This window comes from Bombyx mori, chromosome 2, assembly GCF_030269925.1.
Source record: "Bombyx mori chromosome 2, ASM3026992v2".
Lineage (NCBI taxonomy): Eukaryota > Metazoa > Arthropoda > Insecta > Lepidoptera > Bombycidae > Bombyx > Bombyx mori.
In genome coordinates, this window is record NC_085108.1 from 5,464,509 (window position 1) to 5,487,248 (window position 22,740).

At 40.8% G+C, this 22,740-nt stretch overlaps 1 protein-coding gene across 2 annotated transcripts in view; it reads left to right on the forward strand.

The window, feature by feature from the left end:
• The window catches only part of ced-6 (protein), an 83,424-nt gene that overhangs the window by 8,299 nt on the left and 52,385 nt on the right, over positions 1 to 22,740 (forward strand). The window contains exon 1 of one of the 2 annotated variants that reach the window (XM_012696362.4): positions 8,655 to 9,025. Coding sequence (XP_012551816.1) covers positions 8,928 to 9,025 — 98 coding nt within the window. The 5' untranslated portion in view covers positions 8,655 to 8,927. 2 annotated transcript variants of the gene reach the window in all.

Here is a 22,740-nt window from a genome sequence, read left to right on the forward strand (position 1 = left end):
TAATATATAGATTATTTACTAGCCTTAGTTTTACGTTTAAAAAAAAAAACAAATTCGGAAATAGGTTTTTATATAGTACAGTCAACAACAAAAACGAAAATTGAATACCTACTTATAATCTATACCAGACTAATATATCAATTTACAGTGGTTTTTACGGATGTTCCATTATACTACTGAATTCATTCAATTGACTTGAAACTTCGTATCGATGTAGAAAATACATGTACTTAATGGATAGGCTAATATATGAGTGGTGGACTCCCTACACCAGTTGCGAGGGCTTTAATGATGAGAATTGTTGTGGGGGTGAGAAATAATAATGTTAATTTTAAATGCCCAGCGAAGCGGTCGGGTACAGCTAGTTAATATATAGGTTTTGACCGAATATGGTCGAATTTCTTTCGTTAGGCGAACATTAGTTAGCTAAAATAGACAGAGAAGCCACACGGCTCCACTGTCGTTAGGCAGTACTTAGGAATATGGAGAGTGGGGTTACTGGTAACCTTTCCAGTTTATCCTGGACAGATGGGCGAGCACGGCCTCAGACGGGAAATTCTATTTGATAACAGCCACACACAGTGCTTCCGAAGGAGATCCAATAGTTCCCAGGGCAGTTGCTTCGCGAATTCATCCAGTCAAACTGTTAACCTTACAAATTGCTCTTAATTATAAAGTAATGCTGTTTGATAAGCCTCCTGTTGTCAAAATAAAAAAAAAAAAATAAACAGAGAAAGCTCGTTCTTATTACATTTTTAAAATAATTCTAGTAACACTTGCGTTTATGAATATACCATTCGGTTGTTCTGTTGTCTGTTCGCGGAAATACCAAAACATCGCGATGACACCGCATGGTACAGATTATCCTCTGTGACGTACGCTCGGCCAGCCGGTAGAGGACGGCGGTAAGCGAGATGACGCACGTGTATTTTATTAATATAAAATTCATATTGAGGGATGAAAGACTATTTGGTTCGAGCGATATTTTTACAACATTACACGAAAGCTATTTAAAGTTTAAAATTTGTAAAAAATATCATAACAAAAAAAAATCGAATCATATGGAATTCTATTCGAATGGAATAAACTTAATTCAAGTTTAATTAAAAACATCTAATCGTTTTTTTTTTACTACCTATTCTAGTAACCTCGAGAGGTTATTCTAGATTCGCCGAACTAGTAGGTGAGCTCACGGGGCTCAAACCTGACGTCGTTGCGAACACGAACCCTAGCAAGAACCGTGCTTCGCAGAATGTACCACCGGATCGGAAACGCCACCCACTGAGAAGATCCGGCGAGAAACTCAGTGGGCTGTGTCGTGGGTTAATTTACTCGCCGAGCCCTTCGTCGCAAGCGACGGGTTCGACGAGAACGATGACCGTTAAAATGACAGGGAATTGCTAATGCTAATGTCAAATAAAACGCACCAAAGATATTACGTCCATAATTACGTCGTCACTTAAATCAAATAGAATTTCACCCCTCGATATGCAGATTAAGATTTAAATCTAAGAGGTCATTCGATGCGCTGATTTTGCTTCTTGTTACGATAACTTTGACGATTATGAGGTATAGCTTTTTTGTAAGTCTTCGATGTTGGGCCGAAGCATTCAAATTATTGTGTCGTCACCGTGCTTAATACAAATGAATAGGATGTCTTGATTTTGTGAAAATTCAATTAAAAGACTACGGTACATATGTACGTAGTAAATAACTGAACTAAAAAGAGGAGAATGTTCTAAAGCAATATTAATATATACTTGTTTACTGTTCACATGCTATAATAATAATAGCTAATGAAAATAATTAATTTGATTGAAAAAACCTTATGAATTTATTGTGCTATCATTAGTCCTTGAGGAGTGTACTAAATTTCAATTGGATTGGACGTTTTGAATTAGGTAAAAATCACGTTAAAATATTTCGTTACACACATACCTACGTTCGTGTGAAGTTCATAAAAAGGTGCTAAAAAAGTTTACCCTTCCCATTGAATTGAAAAGCTTATCAGAACTACAGTCAGTAGTAATAATATTTACGTTAACTATTTCGGGAAATTCCAAATCCCTTAATGCCCAGACCGTTGTAACTAACTTGAGACCTTAGAACTTATATCTCAAGGTGGGTGGCACATTTACGTTGTGGATGTCTATGGGCTCCAGTAACCGCTTAACACCAGGTGGGCTGCGAGCACGTCCACCCATCTAAGCAATAAAAAAAAAGACCTAAATTTGATAATACACTTTTTCAAAGACCGTTGTGAAGTACACAAAATAAGCACAACGGATAAAACACGAGATCCGGTTGCATAGATAAAGCAGCCGGATCCAAATTTTCTTTGACCGGGAAGTCTCGCCGTATCGAAAACTAGGAAATAACTGTTTGATTAACTGTTGTTTTATTGTTTAGATGTTCTCTGGGAGCTTTCTTTTCAATCTATACTAATACATAAATCTACAGTGGTTTTTACGGATGTTCCGTTATAACTACTGAACCATGCATCCGATTGCCTTGAAACTTGGTATCCATGTAGAAAATACATGTACTTAATGGATTGGCTAATATTTATATGAGCGTTGGACTCCCTACACCAGTTGCGGGGGCGTTAATGATGAGAATCTTTGTGGGGGTGAGAAATAATAATGTTAATTTTAAATGCCCAGCGAAGCGGACGGGTACAGCTAATTGCTTATATTTTCATTGAACTAAATTGATTTGAATAAAATTGTTTTCATTTCGTTACATACAATATTCAAGTGGTAGATCTTATTAAAGTAGTAAAAATTATTTCTGATCCAGTAGTAGATTCACGAAAGCATTCGCGAAGTAACTGCTCTTGAACTGTTTGGTCTCCTTCGGAGGCATTCGGGCGACTTCAGAGATATTTTAGTAATATTGGTAGATAATTTTGTCCCGTTGGAATAATTAGCGATATAGACAGACGGAAATGAAGAGATTAATATACATAATACATGCATAAAATAGGAGAAATCTGAAGTTGCGTCGGCCTAAAGGATAAGACGCCCTGTGTACTCTTGTCAAGCCATGCGACTATACCAGTGTTCGAAGGAATGTACAAATTTTCCTACGAGTTTATACATGGATATCAGTCATCTAACAGTAACCTGTAAGTATCACCGTCCTGCCTATTACTGTCGTAAAGCAATAACGCGTACCTGTTTGTAGAGTTGACAACAAGGCTTAAAAACCCGCCCTTTAACAATCATACAAAGAACGGCAACCCTACCTAAGCTGATAGCCTTAGGGGCTATTTCAGCGTAACCCTAACGTTTGTAGGTGAGCTCACGGGGCTCAAACCTGATGACGTTGCTAACACTTTTTTTTTTTCGGGTAGAGGGCCGAACCTCCTACGAGGTCCCCGCGCAAAAGGGGCGCGCGGGGTATGTGAGACTCAACGATCTGCAGGTTGCTAACACGAACCCTAGCAAGAGCCGTGCTTCGCAGAATCTACCACCGGATCGGAAACGCGACCCACTGAGAAGATCCTGCGAGAAACTCAGTGGGCTGTGTCTGAGAGTTAAAAAGTTATTGTAAATAAATACGTCGCATTTAGATAGAACTCAAAGCCAGAATAATTTCGAAATATGAAAAAAAAGCATACACATTACTTTACTACACTGAACTGATCTCGATAATATCACAAACAAAACAGGAATACCCGACTATCCAAAAAAAAAAAACCCGTTTGTCATTTTGAAACAGAAAAATCTGTGAAAACAATAACATTTTATTTATAAAAAACTACATGCTTAATTGCTGTATGTCGGTAAGTAATTGGACGTAAAAAAAAAAAATAATAATACAAGAAAACAAAGCTTAATTACGGCTAATTCATCAACGAATGATTCGCGCAATGTCATTTGAGCAACAATACGTGTTTCGTGTGACCTTGTCGCGAACAAAGGTTGCCTCTTTATAATGCACTAAAGTTTATTTATTTATTGTATTATTAAGTGCAATTGTTTATGAAGTGAAATTCGGCATTTCCTGTCTTTCTTTAAGCGTGTATTAATGAGAGTGTTTTTGCTAAGAGTCCTAGTTGTTTTTTGTTGATGTTGTTAAATGTCTCCCATCAAAAAAATTAATAATGCTTTCTTATTTTAAAGGGATTTTATGACCTGGTAACAAAGACCTTTAAGTCATGTCTTCTTTTAATTTATATTCTTATTTTTATGAAAAATGATAATATGGAGGGAAATGAAATGAGGATGATTAACTTGAGACTTTAATCAACTGGGAACAAATTAAATGAAATGATATGAGATGATATGGAATGAAATATAATCTCAGTAAAATGGTGGTCATTTACTGAGATTTTTTCAGTAGACTTTTTGGAAGATCCCGAAAAGTTACGTCCAGCGGCTTTGTTTCATTTTCCCACATTTGTGCACTTTCACAGATATTAAACAGTTAATAAACCACCGTTATTAAACATTTTAACCTGAAGAAACAATAAATAGACAAAACAAACAAACAAATCAAACAACTTCACTCCTCATGTTCCCGCCAAAAAGTTTTTTTTAAAACAGAATTTGGAAAATCTTCAAAGAATTTGAGGAAGGGTATTTCATTTTAAGTACTGAGACGGGTGTACAATCTTCCTTCCATCTGGAGTCAAGTTGTTACCGAAGCCCATAAATATCAACAACTTAAACCGACTTTCACCCTAAGACATGAATTCTAAGTCACAGTTTTATAGTAAAAGGCTGCCTTGACCCACCCTTCTTAATACCGGAACGCAGTAATGGTTCGCTGCAGAAATAGCCAGGGTAGGACATGCCTAATCGTATGGATTCACCTACCACCAGAATCGGAAGACGTAACATGTATTTTGAAACTCACTCCTAAAATAAGATAATGTTTTAAAATTCCGTATATCCAAATAGCCAAAAAAATTATCTATACTATTAATATTATAAAGCTGAACAGTTTGTTTGTTTGAACGCGCTAATCTCAGGAACTACTAGTCCGATTTGAAAAAATCTTTCAGTGTTAGATAGCCCATTTATTGAGGAAGGCTATAAGGCTATATAACATTACGGTACGACCAATATAAGTGGAGCACCAATAAATAATGTTTCAATATATTTTCACTTTCTTTGTAAATGAAGTGGGGGGTAAAATTTTGCGTTATGCCAAAGTAACTATTCCACGCGGACGGAGTCGCGGGCAAAAGCTAGTATAAAATAAAGATAATTACGTCGGGCACAACTGCTGACTGACGCAAGTATGCAAAGGCAGATCTTCGGCGAACTCAACTGCTGAGTTGTGGAATTGGCAGACGACGCCGCGAAGCCATCCGCTGGACCGGTGGTCTGACACCGCTTCCGTTAGATTATAAAACATCCTCCGCGTGGCCCGCAACTTGACTAGATACATAATAATAACAATAATAATAATAATAAAAAAGCTCGACCCTAGCCCGAATGTAAACAAGCCCTCCAGGTACCACAACCAAACTCAATTTGGACGAGAAATTGCTCGAACAATGATTTATCATTCAAACACTGCGAGGCCAGAAGGACTGACCCCATATAAAGTAAAATCGGCCAAAAAAAAAAGAAAAAAAACAACTATATTTTGCGTCATTTTGGTCTTGCCAGAGAATAAATCTAAGTTTGTACTTAAAAAGGACTATTCCAAAATAATAGATCCCGCTAAGCTCGAATTTGCACAATAAATCCGACCAAACCGACCCAAAATGAAAGTTTAGTGCTTAAAGCAGGTCTGAATATTTTTTGAGACTGCTGTGATACCGTTATTAGAAATTCAACATGGAATTCTCGAAGATTAAAAATCAACTTTTGTTGTTTATATTGAAGGTTAAGAAAATATATATGAAGAAGATCTTCCACCGAGCGGGTAAAATTAATCTGTAGACCGATGCTTCTAATGTTTTTTTTGGGAATGAAGCATTACTGTTGGAGGTCTTTCCAGTTTCACTTAAACAGCAAAGGCTCACCAATGTTTTATTATACAAGTTCCGAACAATAATAAGCCTTCCACCAGACACAGCCCAATGAATTTCTGGCCGGATCTTCTCAGTAGGTCGCGTTTCCAAACCGGAGGCAGATTCTGCGAAGCACTACTCTTGCTAGGGCTTGTGTTAGCAACACTCTGGCTTGAGCCCCGTGAGCTCACCTACATGTTAGGGCGAAGCTGAAATAGCCTCTCGAGGCTATCAGCATAGGTAGAAAAAAAACCTTAATCGTATAAATAAGAACAAAATGTTACTAGTGCGATTCAGGCATAACTCAAATATCTCTTGTTTTGTAATAGGTACCGCGACAAAGCGATCTCTTTCAACAAAAAGGTCGTCAAATCCATTGTCATCCATTGCTAAAGTACACGTCTACGGTTATTCAGCTTAACGGATTTCTCGGTTTAATTGTCTAAGAAAATAAAAACCCACACTAATGAACCTCTGACCGTAATTATGAAAATTGAAGCTAACACCCAAATAGAATAGGGTTTAATTTTGTTTATTACAATTAACGTCTAGCTATGTTGTTGTGCTCATTATTCTCGCGAAGTTTCTAGAAGCACCATCAGCCGAATCAGCATTGTATAGTTTTTTTGTCGTTTCAAGCAACTTTAAAAGTTATTAGATTTTGTGTAGCGACAATGATTCAATTTCCATCTCGCTCTCACACGGCTTATCTCTGTCGGAGCTTGTACATTTTGAATAGCTTCAGATAAGACCCCACAAAGAGAATGAAGTTGTCGATCTTTCGACCCGAATTCAAAATTTCAATTACAGAAGATTTAAAATAAATTTTGAATGCGAATGAAATTTTGAATTTGAATGAGCAATTAGGCGCGGGAGTAGCCTAACCCTTAGCATCGTCGCCCAAAGCACGTCATTACGGATCCTCCCGATCCATTAACGGTGCTTTTAGGCACCACAAGCACCGGTCATCGTCCTCGTCGAACCCGTCGCTTGCGACGAAGGGCTGGACGAGTGAATTAACCCATAGACACAGCCCACTGAGTTTCTCGCCGGATCTTCTCAGTGTGTCACGTTTCCGATCCGGTGGTAGATTCTGCGAAGCACTACTCTTGCTAAGGGTCAGTGTTAGCAACACTCCGGTTTGAGCCCCGTGAGCTCACGTTACACACGTTAGGATGAAGCTGAAATAGCCTCTCAAGGCTATGAGCACAGGTAAAAAAAAAGCATGGATGATGTTTATGACGGTGCTTACTCGACATCCAGCGGAAATCATACTGGTATCCTATTAGGGCAATAAAAAAGGACAAGCGCCACAGACTAAAGCTGGAATATACGCTTTACTACCCTTTTAAAATAACATTTAAAAATCAGCTGACACGCGGTGAGGACAGTTTCATGTCGAGTGGTTAAATGCGATTTCGTTTAAGTGACATTTCACTTAATACACCACATTTATCTTTATAATTAAAGGTCCGTTTTATTTAGTACTAGCTTTTGTCCTCGACGCCGTTCGCGTGGAATAGTTACTTTGGCATAACGTTAAATTTTACCCCCACTTCATTTACGTAGAAAGTGAAAATATTTTTGAATTATAGAATGTTAAGGAGTTATTTAAATCCCAATTTTACACGTACACGAGAATTAGTACACGTAGTAGAAGTTTTTTATCATGATATTTTTTCCAAATTTTAAACTTTATATGGCTCTGCTCTAGAGTTGCAAAAATTACGCTTAAGCCACATATCTTTTCACCTTCTCGATATCAACCAAATATGCCAGAATTCCTTGCGAAAATAACATAGAAATTTTTGAAATCTAAACGACGAAAGCTTTTTCTAGTAACTTGTTCGTAAAGCAACCTCTAAAACCGTTCAACAAAAAGATTTTACTCGGATAATATGTATCTTAGCTTAAGCCATACTACATATCAATCCGTTTAGAATTTGAGCCGATGTAGCGTGACCTTATGAATTGTTTGACTCCTATGTGATGACATCATGGTCTTTAAATACCTACCTTAATCTGATCTCAATCGCTGGCTTGCTACTTGGAGGCTAAGCAACACAATATCTATATGTATTTTCAATGGGCTATAGAAATTATTCTACGTATTGCTTAATTTGACCGCAGTGAACATAGGTTTTCATTGTTAAGGAATCATTAAAGAAACAAATTATATTTTGTAGCATTATAAGTATTTGTACTTCCAAAATTTAGTAGCATAATAAGTAACTTTGCGGTCTGGTTTTCATTAACAATTGTTTCGCGAATGCCAGTTACTTAACGTAGTCACGACTCGACATTACAGCCTATCCGTATTGACATTATCATTGGCATAGTCACGATTGTGTAATACTGGGCGTCCACAATCTCAACTCTGAACAATAAGGAACATATATTTAACAGTAAAATACGACGAAGTTTAATAATGTCCTTAAAGTTTTCACAACGTTTATGACGAAGTCGGAACAGTACTCACATTCACTCTGATTTAAATGAAAGCAAAACCGAAATTAGCAACAGTCGCCTTTCAATTGTCGGCCGCTGTGCAGAAAAATTAACACAACTTCAATATTAATTTACAAAAAAAAAATTGTTTCCCTATGCACAATAATTATTCGATTTATTCCGTTTTTATATTTTACTTGTGCATTGTAGCATAAAGCTATTCAATTATCACTGTAAACGAACTGTCGGGTCTGTTCGGACGTCACATGTTGTATGAACTGTGCCACAGTACACTGCGTGTATCATCATCATTAAAATAATATCAATAATAGCTGGCCATCCTTAGTGCAACGTCGGACGTCAGCGGAGCGCGTTGTGTTCTAACCTCAAAAACGTCTTTTGTTAATACGTAATTCTATATTTGAATTTTTATTGTACAAATCTGTTTTGTCGTTTTTTTTTTTTTTATTGTGTGCCTGTGTTTTTTGTTTCTTCGTCCTCAATCATAATGATGGCGGACGGTGATGTTCCATTGGTAAACAGTTATTTAGGCAGTGAGATTGAATATGGCGCGAACGGATCGAAAAGCGGCAAAACTAACTCCAGGTCAGTAGTTTATTAATATTGAAGAATTATATAATATGTATTTTTTTGATTTTTAGACGAATACTTTTAAGTTTCGTTGAGAAATATTTTCTGTTGTGGGTACATTAAAAATTGTGAATAACGATTTATAAAATTAAAAAAAAATTCACCGATATTCGTTGGTTGTCCATAAACGAATGTATCCGGCGCAGAGTTTCGTCATTTGAGGACATTTGATTGTGGTATGAATATAACGTGGGCACATGTCCACTACGTTAATAACAAGTATACAAAATATCGATTCAATTGAATACAGCACACAATAAGATGAGGAAATAAAAAGTTGATCGACAATTTTAAAGGAAACATAAATTGTATACAGCATTCGCTTTGTTTCCAAACAAAATACTAAATTATACTCTAAAACTCTTTAGATTTCTAGCCGAACCTTGACGTGAAGGCCGCGAAGACTTCTCTTATGAATGCATTATAACTGGTTTTGTAGGTAACATAAAAGATTTTCGAAAGTACTTGTAAAGTAAATATTCTTAAATGGATACCTTTGCTTTTGTTTATTTAAAAAAAAAAACTATTCTCTGCCAACTGTCAAAATTATTTATGCGTTAGTTTTTCAATGATTCTTCCTTTTCTTTGAACATTATGTGCCGCCATTCTAGAGGTAATTATAGTTTTTTTTAAATAGTATTTAAATGAACATTATTTGATAATTAGATTGATAAGAACATGATTACCACAACCACAACCAAATTAATGACCTATTTAACATAACCTTAAAAATCATATAAATATTATAGGCAATATAATAAAACAGTTATTCATGTGATACCTAGTATTTTATTAGTTTTTATTTATTATTCTCATCGGTTTTCTCTAATATTTTACTTATGCAATCAAAACTTGTTTTACGAGATAAGATCTCTTTTTTTTTTAAATTATCATTCCATTATTTTCCGCAATTCCGGCAGCTTTTTATAAGAGGTTTCATCTGCGTTAATTAAAAGTAAAATCTCAAACCCTGGAAATAGGTTAGTTTTTTCCTTAATCTAAACCTATTCCTATGTATATTTCTGGTGAAGGAACACTACTTATCTTCTTAGTGCTGCTTGTTGCTTCATTATCATTTATTATTTCCATACTGTTGATGTATTTTGTGTATGTAAGTATATTAGTATGTATTGTATGTATATTGGTATATAATTGGCATATAAATATTGGTATATATTTAACCGGTATATATTTTGTTTATTGTATGTATATATTTTCTATAATGTATTATCTATAGTACACCGCAACATACCTGCTATATTTTTTTATATTTTCCAGAATTTCTATAAATTAAACGGTTGTCTGGAAGAGATCGCTTTTAGCGATAAGACCGCCTATTGTACAAATTTATCTGCTTTTTTAAATTGTTTTTTGAATGTAAATTGTGTTTTGGTGTGCAATAAAGTGTATTCTCTCTCTCTCTCTCTCTCTCTCTCTCTCTCTCTCTCTCTCTCTCTCTCTCTCTCTCTCTCTCTCTATATATATATATATATATATTTCTGTAATCCTGTAAACGCGTATACAAATTTTTACGATCATCGGTTCACTAAGTATAAAGTGAAAGCGTAACAAACAAACAAACTTTCGCTTTTACAATATTTATTATTTGGATTACGTTTCCCATCGTTGAAGCAATGCAGCTAGCTAACCGCAAATGTCATGTCATCGTTCTATTTCGACAAGTATCTATATATTAATACGTGAAGCAAAAACTTTGTATCCCTTTTTACGAAAATTGCGCGGACGGAGGAGTATGAAATTTTCCACGCTTATAGAGAATATAGAGAAGAAGTGCACAATACTAATATTTTTTTTAAATAATGCATATATAAGATACATTAAATCAATAAAGAAAACATTACACACACTACATACCATGTATTTGACGCACACACGCATGCATACTATTTATTGTCAAACTTTTGTTCTTGACGTCTGTTGTCAATTTGAATTGAGATTAAATACTCTTTGTCTTTGTTAATATTTTTTATAGTGTAGTCTTGGCGAAATTTGTGATTATAGAAGTATAAAATACAATCATAATAGTGTACAAACTGACAATTCCAATTAATTATAGTCGAATTTCGACTACTGCGGGACCTCTAGTATAGTTTAAATATAAATATAGAATTGGGAAGCCCACTGAGTTTCTCGTTGTATATCCTCAGTGGGTTGCGTTTTCGATCCGGCGGTTGTATCTGCAAAGCACTGCTCTTGGTAGGGCTGGTGTTAGCAAATTCGTTTGGTTAACTATGTCTAGTACTACATATAACTTATGGTTTCCTAGCTGTTGTGTTCGTAAAATGGATGCGACGCCCACTAAAATATCTTTCGGTACCGTCAACCCTGACATAATTAAGCAGCGGGACCATTGATGACAATTCGCCTGACAGAATGAAAAGTCCAACCATTATCGAGTTGTGCCTCAGACAGAGCCCACCAAAGTTTCTTCACCGAATCTTTTCAGTATGCCGTGTTTCCTATCCGGTGGTAGATTCTGCGAAGCATTGCTCTTAGTAGGGCTGGTGTTAGCAAATTCGTTTGGTTAGACCCCCCTTTAACTCACCCAGTCGCTCGGCGAATTTAGTATAACCCCTCGAAGTCACTAGAATAGGTAGGAAACAAAATCCCAAGCTTCCAACGCTTATTACACTGCATTTCAAGAATAAAGTCTAGTATCATTCATAACAATTCTCAGCCTGTTGACAGCCCTACTACAGACAATTAAGGCTAAAGCTATATAACCTAACAGCCTAAAAACGTAAAATATCAGATTTAAAATTAATTCATCTTAATTCAATTAATACTGGTCTGTAAGAATTCAGTTGGAAATAAAGGTTCAAGGTCGAGTCGGAGACTGTACTTACTCATTATTGACCGGCTTAGGGTTCAAGATAAGTTTGATCCTTTCTATTCGTACACTCTTGACAGAGTGAGTGGTCGTGGTCATGCATCAGTCGGATCCTGCGCTACCGATGCTCTCGCGATGCGACGCCATGTGGCACGATGTTTCGCAGAGTGAGAGCAAACATTTATGTTGGAGTGAGTCACAGATTTTATGAGGTCGGTCCATTGTGTTGGAGATCGTCCGCGAGATCTTTTGCCCTCGACTTTCCCTTGCACCACCAACCGCTCAATGGAATCCTCATTACGAGTGATGTGCCCGAAGAACTTGAGGATTCGTAATTGGACTGTTGACGATAGATAAGCTTGATATGGTTGCATAAATGTAGAATTGGGAAGCCCACTGAGTTTCTCGCCGGATATCCTCAGTGAGTCGCGTTTCCGATACGGCGGTAGATTCTCCGAAGCACTGTTGTTACCTAGTTGTTCAGTGAATCTAGCATGACCCCTCGCGGTCACTAGAAAAAGAAGATAAAAAAGAATTGGCATTGTGGCGCATAAAAAAACTATTCCGTTCTTGCACTCTTCAAATCTGCTCCATTAAAATAATTAAAAGAATTAACTTACACCCTTTTTACGGCCTGCTCATTCAATCGTCTTCGCCATCTTGCTTTTCTCTGTCATTCTCTTTTCCCTATCTTATCGCTTTCTGTCACTCACATATTAACGTTCCGTTTCACGCTCTCTTTTCATACGTTCCGTTCTTACCAATCATACATTTATGAGAAATGGAAATTTAACAGCGGACGATGAAGGTCTGATACATACTGGTGGTAGGACCTCTTGTGAGTCCGCACCGGTTGGTACCACCGCTCTGCCTATTTCTGCCGTGAAGCAGTAATGCGTTTCGGTTTTGAAGGGTGGGGCAGTCGTTGTAACTATACTGAGACTTTAGAACTCATATCTCAAAGTGGGTGGCGGCATTTAGTGGGCTGTGAGCTCGTCCACCCATCTATGCAATAAAATAAAATAAAACCCTGAGTCGTCATCTCGATGTCTCGCATCAGAGTCATGCTTGCTATACCAGTTTATTTAGGACGTATCTCTAATAATATTTACTCTTCATACAAAATGTTATTTTCTAATTCAAATTTAAATACGATGTTACATCATTATTTGAACTTTATCTTGAATAACGCAGACATATCGTTACGATAATATGATGCGTAAGTACATAATATATAATATATCGTGCGTATGTATCAGAGTTAGAACAAAAACAACACGGACTTTGGAAAATATTATTTTTATTTTCGGCGCTGGTAATGGACACTTTTGAGTTTAGTTTCAGCTACCAGATATAATTATAGGGTGAAAGACGGAGATGATATTATAAAACAAATTCTTGTTGGTAAAATGGAAGGTTAGTAAGGTTGTGGAACCGCCCCCATGGTCTGACCACGTCCACGTCACGCTCAATTCGAGACCTTAGAACTTATATCTCAAGGTGGGTGGCGCATTTACGTTGTAGTTGTCTATGGGCTCCAGTAACTACTTAACACCAGGTGGGCTGTGAGTTCGTCCAGCCATCAAAGCAATAAAAAAAACCCGAGAGTAGAATACAGTTTTCAAAGAAAATGACGTCATCCAACTAGGATATGCCTTTCCCGTGATAACCTTCCGCGTCCGAATGCAGTTACAATGTCTAGACTTAGACAATGAAAGGTTTCATGTACCGCCAGGCGATTGGCGCGGTTTCGCTTGCGCTCAGAAAATTCGAGATGCCAGCCATTCTTAATAAAGTTGGGTACGCGGTTCGTATATTCGAAATCGAGGGGCGAAAAGTTATTGGGTTTGAGCGACATTTTTGCGACTTCACAGTAGAGCCATTGAGCTATTCAATTTATAAACAAACAAATTGTTGATACTTATACCAAATAAAACGGGACTTTAATTACAAAAATAAATGCTGTGTGTTAAGCGAAATGTCGCTTAAACTAAATAACCTGTCATGTCTCGAAATAATAATAACAAATGGGTACCATGGGACCAAGAGACAATACCTAACCTGACAAATATCCTGACTAGTATCAACAGGATTAAAAATAATGATGGTTTGTCACCTCTGCTCTAGTGTATTAGCGAGCAATGTAATCCAAATCAGCTGCCAAGGATTTGGATGACCGTACCATTGGCCGAGTATTATGCAATTGCCCGACACAGTTCGCGCTTGTTACAGATCTTACCTATATATTAAAAAAAAAAAACTGTTCGTTTTTAGTAGCTTTTCCGTTCGAGGTGAAGCTTTGTACGTTTGGCACTTCAAGGAAGGCTCTGGAATAGTGTCATTGTTGAAAGAATTCTTAATTTCATTTGGCGTCTACAGATGGCGATTTTCATCTTTTTTTGAATTGCGCTGACCAGATGTCGCAACGAACTGGTGGTAGGACCTCTTGTTACTGGTGGTAGGACCCCTTGTGAGTCCGAGCGGGTAGTTACCAGCGCCCTGCCCATTTCAGTCGTGAAGCAGTATTGCGTTTCGGTTTGAAGGGTGGGGCAGCCGTTGTAACTATACTTGAGACCTTAGAACTTGTATCTCAACGCATTTACGTTGTGGATGTCTACGGGCTCTAGTAACCAATTAGCACCAGGTGGGCTGTGAGCTCGTACACCCATCTGAGCAATAAAAATAAAAAAACGAAATGCTTTTTTTTCTACAACGAAAGTTACCATTTCCGATCCTGCGGACCAAATGGTCAATAGTCAACGTCGTCCAAAACACGGCATTTCGGATCCTCTCGATCCACCAACGGTGCTTTCAGGCACCGCAAGCACCTTAAGCCCCGTGAGCTTAACTTAACTAAGCTTAAATTGTTAAGGTTACGCTAAAATTATCTTTCAAGACCAACAGCTAAGGTAGGAGAAGAAAAACTTGAGGTGTGTTCTAGTTACCCCAAGAATGGTACTATCGCAAGAAATTATTGCAAAATTTGCTTCCTTCATCTCTGTTTTAACTCTGTGACGTCGTCATGCTGGCAATGTAATATTAACAACTGATCTATTTTCATACAAAATCAAAAGGTCACAGCCCGGCTTTGTAGTCTCATTACAGTGAAAACACAAATGGGTCGGTCAATAAAGAAAAAAACAAATTGTACAAAAACCTACTTACTACAATAACAAAAAAGAAACAAATTTGTTGATTATGATAAGATTGCATTTTTTTATTAAAATTAATATCACCAAAATCGGTTCATCTAGAAAAAAATCCGAGGTATTATGATATTGAGGTTAGGTAAAGGAAATACAATCCATTACAGAAGGCCCTTTATTTTAAATATTCCACCCACTGGCGGAAGGGAGACTTTTGAGTCCTCACAGGTGCTTATTATATGGTGCTGAAGCAGTCATGCGTGTCGAGCCCGCACTGGTCCTTATTTCTGCCCTGAAGCAGTAATGCGTGTCGGATTGTAGGGCAGGCCAGAGTTTCTCGCCGGATTTTCTCAGTGGGTCGCGTTTCCGATCCGGTAGTAGATTCTGCGAAGCACTGCTCTTGTTAGGGCTAGTGTTATCAACGTCGTCAGATTTGAGCCCCGTGAGCTCACTTACTTATTCGTTCTAAATCTAGAATAACCCCTCTAAGTTACTAGAATAGGTAATAAAAAGATATAACTTCAGAGCACCACGTAGCGCACCGGTGACCTACATCGCAGTCAAAGGCTTAAACAATAAGAGACCAGGATAAACTGGAGGGTACATAATACGCCCGCAACTGACCTCACGTATTGTACTAATGAAGTCATCGCGAACATTCTGTGTCTTATCACGCCGACTAAATTTAACATTAATATTTGTTAGTTGAACAAACATGCATTAGACTGGATGCTGTGCACATAATGTTCTTAGTTAATGATTGTTTTAACAGTTCAACATACGATATGGTATCAGGTATTGTGGAAAATGTCACATGATTTTTTTAGTACAGTGGCTCTCAAGTTTGTCAGTGCAATTACGGAACATGAAATAAAAGTATTTTAACGGGTCGCGTTTATAAAATATACTATTTTGAAATGTATAAAAAAAAAATTGCTTAGATGGGTGGACGAGCTCACAGCCCACCTGGTGTTAAGTGGTTACAGGAGCCCATAGCTACAACGAAAATGCGCTACCCACCTTGAGATACAAGTTCTAAAGGTCTCAAGTATAGTTACAACGGCTGCCCCACCCTTCAAACCGAAACGCATTACTGCTTCACGGTAGAAATAGGCAGGGTGGTGGTACCTAAACGCGCGGACTCACAAGAGGTCCTACTACTAACATACGATATGATCAGGTATTGTGGAAAATGACACATGATTTTTTTAGTACAGTGGCTCTCAAGTTTGTCAGCGCGTGAAATAAAAGTATTTTAACGGGTCGCGCTTATAAAAGATTTTGTTTTTATTGCCCGAGCAGGCAGACGAGCATACGGCCCACCTGGATTACTGGTGGTAGGACCTCTTGTGAGTCCGCGCGGGTGGGTACCACCACCCTGCCTATTTCTGCCGTGAAGCAGTAATGCGTTTCGGTTTGAAGGGTGGGGCAGCCGTTGTAACTAACTTGAGACCTTAGAACTTATATCTCAAGGTGGGTGGTGAATTTACGTTGTGGATGTCTATGGGCTCCAGTAACCACTTAACACCAGGTGGACTGTTAGCTCGTCCACCCAACTAAGCAATAAAAAAAAAAAACCTGATGGTGAGTGGTTACCGTCGCTCATGGATGTCAGCCATGCCAGGGGCAGAACCAAGCCCCTGAAAAGACCACTTACCGCTTTACCGCTGAGATACTGCTATTTTAAAAGGTATAAAAAAAATTTTTTTTTATTGCTTAGATGAGTGTACGAGCTCACGGCTCACCTGATGTTTCGTGGTTACCGGAGCCCATAGACATCTACAACGTAAATCAACCCATCTCGACTCAGTTTTAACAGTACAACGGCTTCTTCACCCTTCAACGCATTACTGCTTCACGGCAGAAATAGGCGGGGTGGTGGCACCTACCCGTACGGACTCGCAAGACGTCCATCACCAGTTAGTAGGCAGACGAGCATACGCTACACCTGGTGGTATGAACTTGCTATTGCTCGTGGACGTCTACAATGCCCAGGGTCACAGCCAAATTGCTTCCTACCGCTCAGGGACCTTTCAGAAGTCGTTTGAAGAAGGACATGTCATAGCGCTCGGGAAACACCGTTCATTCTAAAGTCAGATGGTAAGCGGTAAAGAGATCTCTGGAAACGAACTGAAAAGTTAGAAATTTGGCTACATTAGATTTAGAAGACGTTCTTTTTACACGATTCGTAGTTATACGTATTTCATTGGAACATCAACATACCAACCATATCAAGCATATCTTCAACACTAAGCCGGTCAATAATGAGTAAGTACCATCTCCGACTCGACCTTGAAGCTTTATTTCCAACTGAGTTCTTACAGACAAGTATTAATTGCATTAAGATGAATTAATTTTAAATCTGATATTTTACGTTTTTAGGCTTTTTTTTTTTTTTTTTTTTGCTCAGGAGGAAATCGCCGGACTTCCGCCCTTTTCTGGGGATACTGGGCGGGGTATGTCAGAGTCGAACTGACTAAAACCTCCTGTCGCTCAACAACCAACGTCCAAACCTCGCATGAGACAGAACTCATGAAAAGGCAAAGGGGGGAAAGTGAAGTGTTTAGTGCGGAGCACATCTCTCCCATCACCCTCCCCCTCGGGACGCCGGACTGGCGGTCGTCGGCGCCACGACCACCAGCCCTCTCGGTCGGCAGACTGTCCGAAGCCCGCCTAGATGGCGCCGGTTAGAGTGGGTTACCCTACGGAATACCCCGCTGGGCCAGAACCAGCATGGGTCGAGGATAGCCGGCCTTCCATCACCCGGATGCTCTTGCGTAAAACGCGTGCAGAGCAGCTTGCACGTCGTCTTCTTAGGCCCACCTCGCCGGTCCCCAGACCGACATGTGAGGGGGACCCGAAACACTTAGAGGGCCAGGGCTTGGGCGAGATCCGCCTCCCTGGCCCCCGCTCGACGGCGGCGGGATTGTGCGTCTCTCACGCGCCCCGCCGCCTCCTTCTGCGAGATGGTGCACTCGCAGAAGTCGAGCATCGCCTTCCACGACTCGTCGTCGCCGAGCATCGATGCCACAACACTCGGCAACGACAAGTCGGTTCCTATTTTTGCGACGAGGACACGGCGCCACCCCTCCCATGCGGGGCAGGCGACGAGCGTATGCTCTGCCGTGTCCAAGTCGCAACCACAATGGTGGCACTCTGCCGTCGGCTCGGCTCCGATCCGGTGCAGGAACTCACCGAAACAACCATGCCCAGTGAGCACCTGCGTGAGCCGGAAAGTGAGGCGTCCTCTGTCACGATTCACCCAATCCACAAGGACCGGGCGAATCGCCTCGACGGTCCTACGACCAGCCGAAGGATCGGCCAGCCGTCTGGACCATGACTCCAGCACGGACCGCCGAGATTGGCCCCTCCGCGCTCTGACCACACTGGGGCTGGGACGCGCCACGCCCCGGGCACGAAGGTCAGCCCGCCACTTATAGTCAGCGGCGAGCGCCTCCGCTTCCAGAACCCAAGGCGGCGTCCCAGCCAGTACACACGCCGCCTCAAAGGAGATGGTGCGATAACCACGGATGACCCTGACCGCGATGGTGCGTTGCGGCCGTTGCAGCAGCTTCGCCACCCCCACGGCCAGGGACTGGCCCCACACGGGCGCCCCGTATAGGGCCATTGATCGCACCACCCCCGTATAGAGACGGCGCGTCACCTGGTCAGGCCCCCCGACGTTGGGCAGAAGCCGGCTTAACGCGCCGGCCACCCCCAACAAACGAGGGACCAGGTTCTGAAAGTGAGCACGGAAGGTCCAACGACTGTCCAGAATGAGGCCGAGGTACTTCAACTGCACCCCGACCCCGATACGGACGCCTCCAACCACGATATGGGCATCGACAGGTGGCACTCTCCGGGGCCTGTGGAACCACATGGCCTCGGATTTACTGAGCGCCACGTCGAGGCCCAATCTCCTAATTTTGCCGACGACATGCGCCACCCCAGCCGTAGCAAGACGGGCAGACTCAGCAAAACTCCCCCCCCGGGCCACGACCAACGTGTCGTCTGCGTAACAGATAACGCTCAGGCCCGGGAGGAGGGCACCTCTCAGCACCCAGTCATACCCGATATTCCACAAAAGGGGGCCGAGCACCGACCCCTGTGGAACACCGCGCACGACCGGGAACCGGTGCAGGATCCCACCGTGTCCGGTACACGTGACCGATCTGTCCTCTAAGTAGGAACCCACCAGCCGGCGAAGGTAGGGGGGCACTCTATGTCGTTCCAGCGCCCCCCCTATCACGGACCAGGGCAGGGTGTTAAACGCATTGGCGATATCGAGCGACACCGCCAAAGCCACCCCACCCCTGGAGACGGCCTCCTCCGAGAGGGCCCGCACGCGAAGGATCGCGTCTACCGTTGAGCGGCCCTCTCGGAAGCCATACTGCTCCGCCGACAGATCGGGTCCCACCCCGACTAGATGCTGGATGATGCGGGCTGCCAGAATGCGTTCCAGCAGCTTGCCCACCTCATCCAGCAACACGATGGGACGGTACCCGGCGGCAGTATCCGCCGGGCGCCCCTCCTTTCTCAACAGCACGAGTCTGCCCGTCCTCCACGATGAAGGAAACCGTCCCGACTCGAGGCAGGAGTTGTAAAGTCTCAAGAGTCGGTCCCCTAGGGCACCAAGAGCCAAGGCCCAAACCCGGCCATGGACACCATCCGGGCCGGGTGCAGTGTCCTTCGCGCACATTTTGCGAACGGCCACACGGAGCTCCGCCCCCGTTATATGGGGCACCTCAGCAGGGGCTTCGCCGTCGTAGTCCGGCGGCGCGTCCATAGCGGGAGCGACAAATCCCTCCCGCTCCTGCGGGAACAGCGCCGAGACGATGTCCCGCAGCTGCTGAGGCTGGAGACGCTCCGTGATCGGGGGGGCCCATGGGCGCATTTTATTGCGCACCATATGATAGGGCCGCCCCCACGGATCCTCATCCAGCGTCTCCAAGAGACCCTCCATGTGTTGGTTCTTGGCTCTTCTGATGACGTTTTTAGGCTAAGTTAGGTTATATAGCTTTGACCTTAATTGTCTGTAGTAGGGTTGTCAACAGGCTGAGAATTGTTATGAATTATACTACACTTTATTCTTGAAATGCAGTGTAATTCTGTATAAGCATTGGAAATATGGGATTTCTAGTGACTTAGGGTCATACTAGATTCACCGAGCGAGTAGGTGAGTTCAAAGGGGTCTAACCAAACGAATTTGCTAACACCAGCCCTACCAAGAGCAGTGTTTCGCAGAATCCAACACCGGATAGGAAACACGGCATACTGAAAAGATTCGGCGAAGAAACTTAGTGGGCTCTGTCTGAAGCACAACTCGACAATGGTTGAACTTCTCATTCTGTCAAGCGAATTGCGATAAATGCTCCCGCTGCTTAATTATGTCAGAGTTGACGGTACCGTGATATATTTCAGTGGGCGTCGCATCCATTTTACGAACACTACAGCTAGGAAACCATAAGTTATAGTACTATACATAGTTAACCAACATTTTATTTCACTCTATCCAGTGCTTAACGTCAAAGATTCGAAAGAGACAAAAAATATTGTTTGGATGTAACGTAATCTTTGAATATATTATTTTGACAGACTTTAAGACATCTGTTGCGCGTGACAATTTGCTCTTGCATCTTTTTTTTCCTACCTATGCTGATAGCCTTGAGAGGCTATTTCAGCTTCACCCTAACATCCAGGTGTGCTCACGGGGCTCAAACCGGAGTGTTGCTAACACTGGCCCTAGCAAGAGCAGTGTTTCGCAGAATCTACCACCGGATCGGAAACGCGACCTACTGAGAAGATCCGGCGAGAAACCCAGTGGGCTGTATTTATGGGTTAATTCACTCGTCGAGCCCTTCGTCGCAAGCGACGGATTCGACGAGGACGGAGACCGCTGCTTATGGTACCTAAAAGCAACGTTAATGGATCGGGAGGATCCGTAATGACGTGTTTAGGGCGACGTCGACTGTTTCCCACTCGGTATAGGATCGGGTATGTAATTCCCGACGGCCACGATAAGAGGATGCGCGTGGCATTGAGAACCGATAACAGTACGTACAGTATAATTTTATAACTTTCCTCTAATATCCTGATTTATATCAATAGGATAAAAAAAGATGAAATGAATAAAATCGTTAATTCAGTTTTCTATTTTCGGTTTATAAACTACATATTATAAAGATTACGAACAATTGTTGTCAGTAATGAAGCTTTTTACTTAATACTCGCACAAGTTTCCCACTAAGTTTTATTCATACAGACGAACCGCGTGTGACAGCCCTTATCACGAGATTTTGTTGATAAAATTTAATTTTTGTTTTAATTGCATCGTGTGCGCTAAGTCTTGAAGGTCATACGCGTTCTCTTGCAAAATTTATTTTCTGAGACTACAAAGACAGACTTAATGGTTTTTGAAGTGAAAACTTCTTTAGAATCGTTGTGATTTAAAACCGGATGCAACGGAAAAAACGACAGGTAAGAGACACAAATACAAAAATGTGTAGGATGAAGCCAGCAAAGAATGAGACAGAAATATACATACTATTTAATACAGCGCCATCTGTGAGATTTTTTAATACTAACGTGTGTATGAAAGCTCTTGTAGTGAATTTTAATTTAGGATTATACGTGAAATTAAAATATCAATTCACAGAGGGCGCTACCTTACAATTATTTACTAATGACAAAATTTTTCATATACTTTAGACGTTTAGGATAATTGTATTTTAATTTTGGAAGGTTTCACTTCTACCACGTGTGAATTGCACACATTTTTTTTTTTTTTGTTGCATTTGTAGGCAGACGATCATGCGACCCATCTGATGTTGAGTTGTTACCGCGCTCATGGACGTCAGCAATGCTAGGAGGATAGCCAAATCCCTATCTATCGCTAAGTACTCCCGCAGACCTCGTTTGAAGAAGGACGTTGCACGGCGCTCGGAAAACATCACGATGTCAAGTATTGATGCCGAAATTACAAATTTATTATACACCTGTCCTAAGTTCCGAAGCAGAAATAATCGCGTGGACTTACAATACCCTCATCACTCATGATTCGTTTCTGTTAGGTCTGGTTTTTTTTTAATACTTGTTGGCTAGCAGGATAAGGAGCTATTCCAGCTATGCCTGTACAGGTAGTCGAGCTCACGAGCTCAACCTGAGAGAGTTTGCTAACACTAGCCCTAGTAAGAGCGGTGCTTTGCAGATTTAACCACCGGATAGGAATGACGATCTATGAGAAGATCCAGCGAGAAACTTAATGGGCTATCTGTTGGTTGTTAGAGTTGTCCTACACGTTCATCATCCTACTTGAGTAATATCTGCGATGTTTTTTTTTTTGTTTAAAACTAGCATTAGTAGGAATGTGTCGTTTTTTGTTTTTTTTCATGAGCGTAAATTTGAAATCAACTATTTACCAAAGATAGAACAAAAAAACATGTCCAATATCCATATTTTTTAGTTTTAAATGTATCTTTTGTAGATCTACCATCTATGGTAATTCTAATAAATTTATATTCATAGCCAGATGTAGCGACTGTCAAAAAAGACAAAGAATCCATACAATATACAATAACATGGATAATTGCATAAAGTACTTGAACGCTAAAGTCTCTGATATCAAAATTAAAATAAACTTTTACTCCAGGAGTTCGCATAGATAGAAATTTATA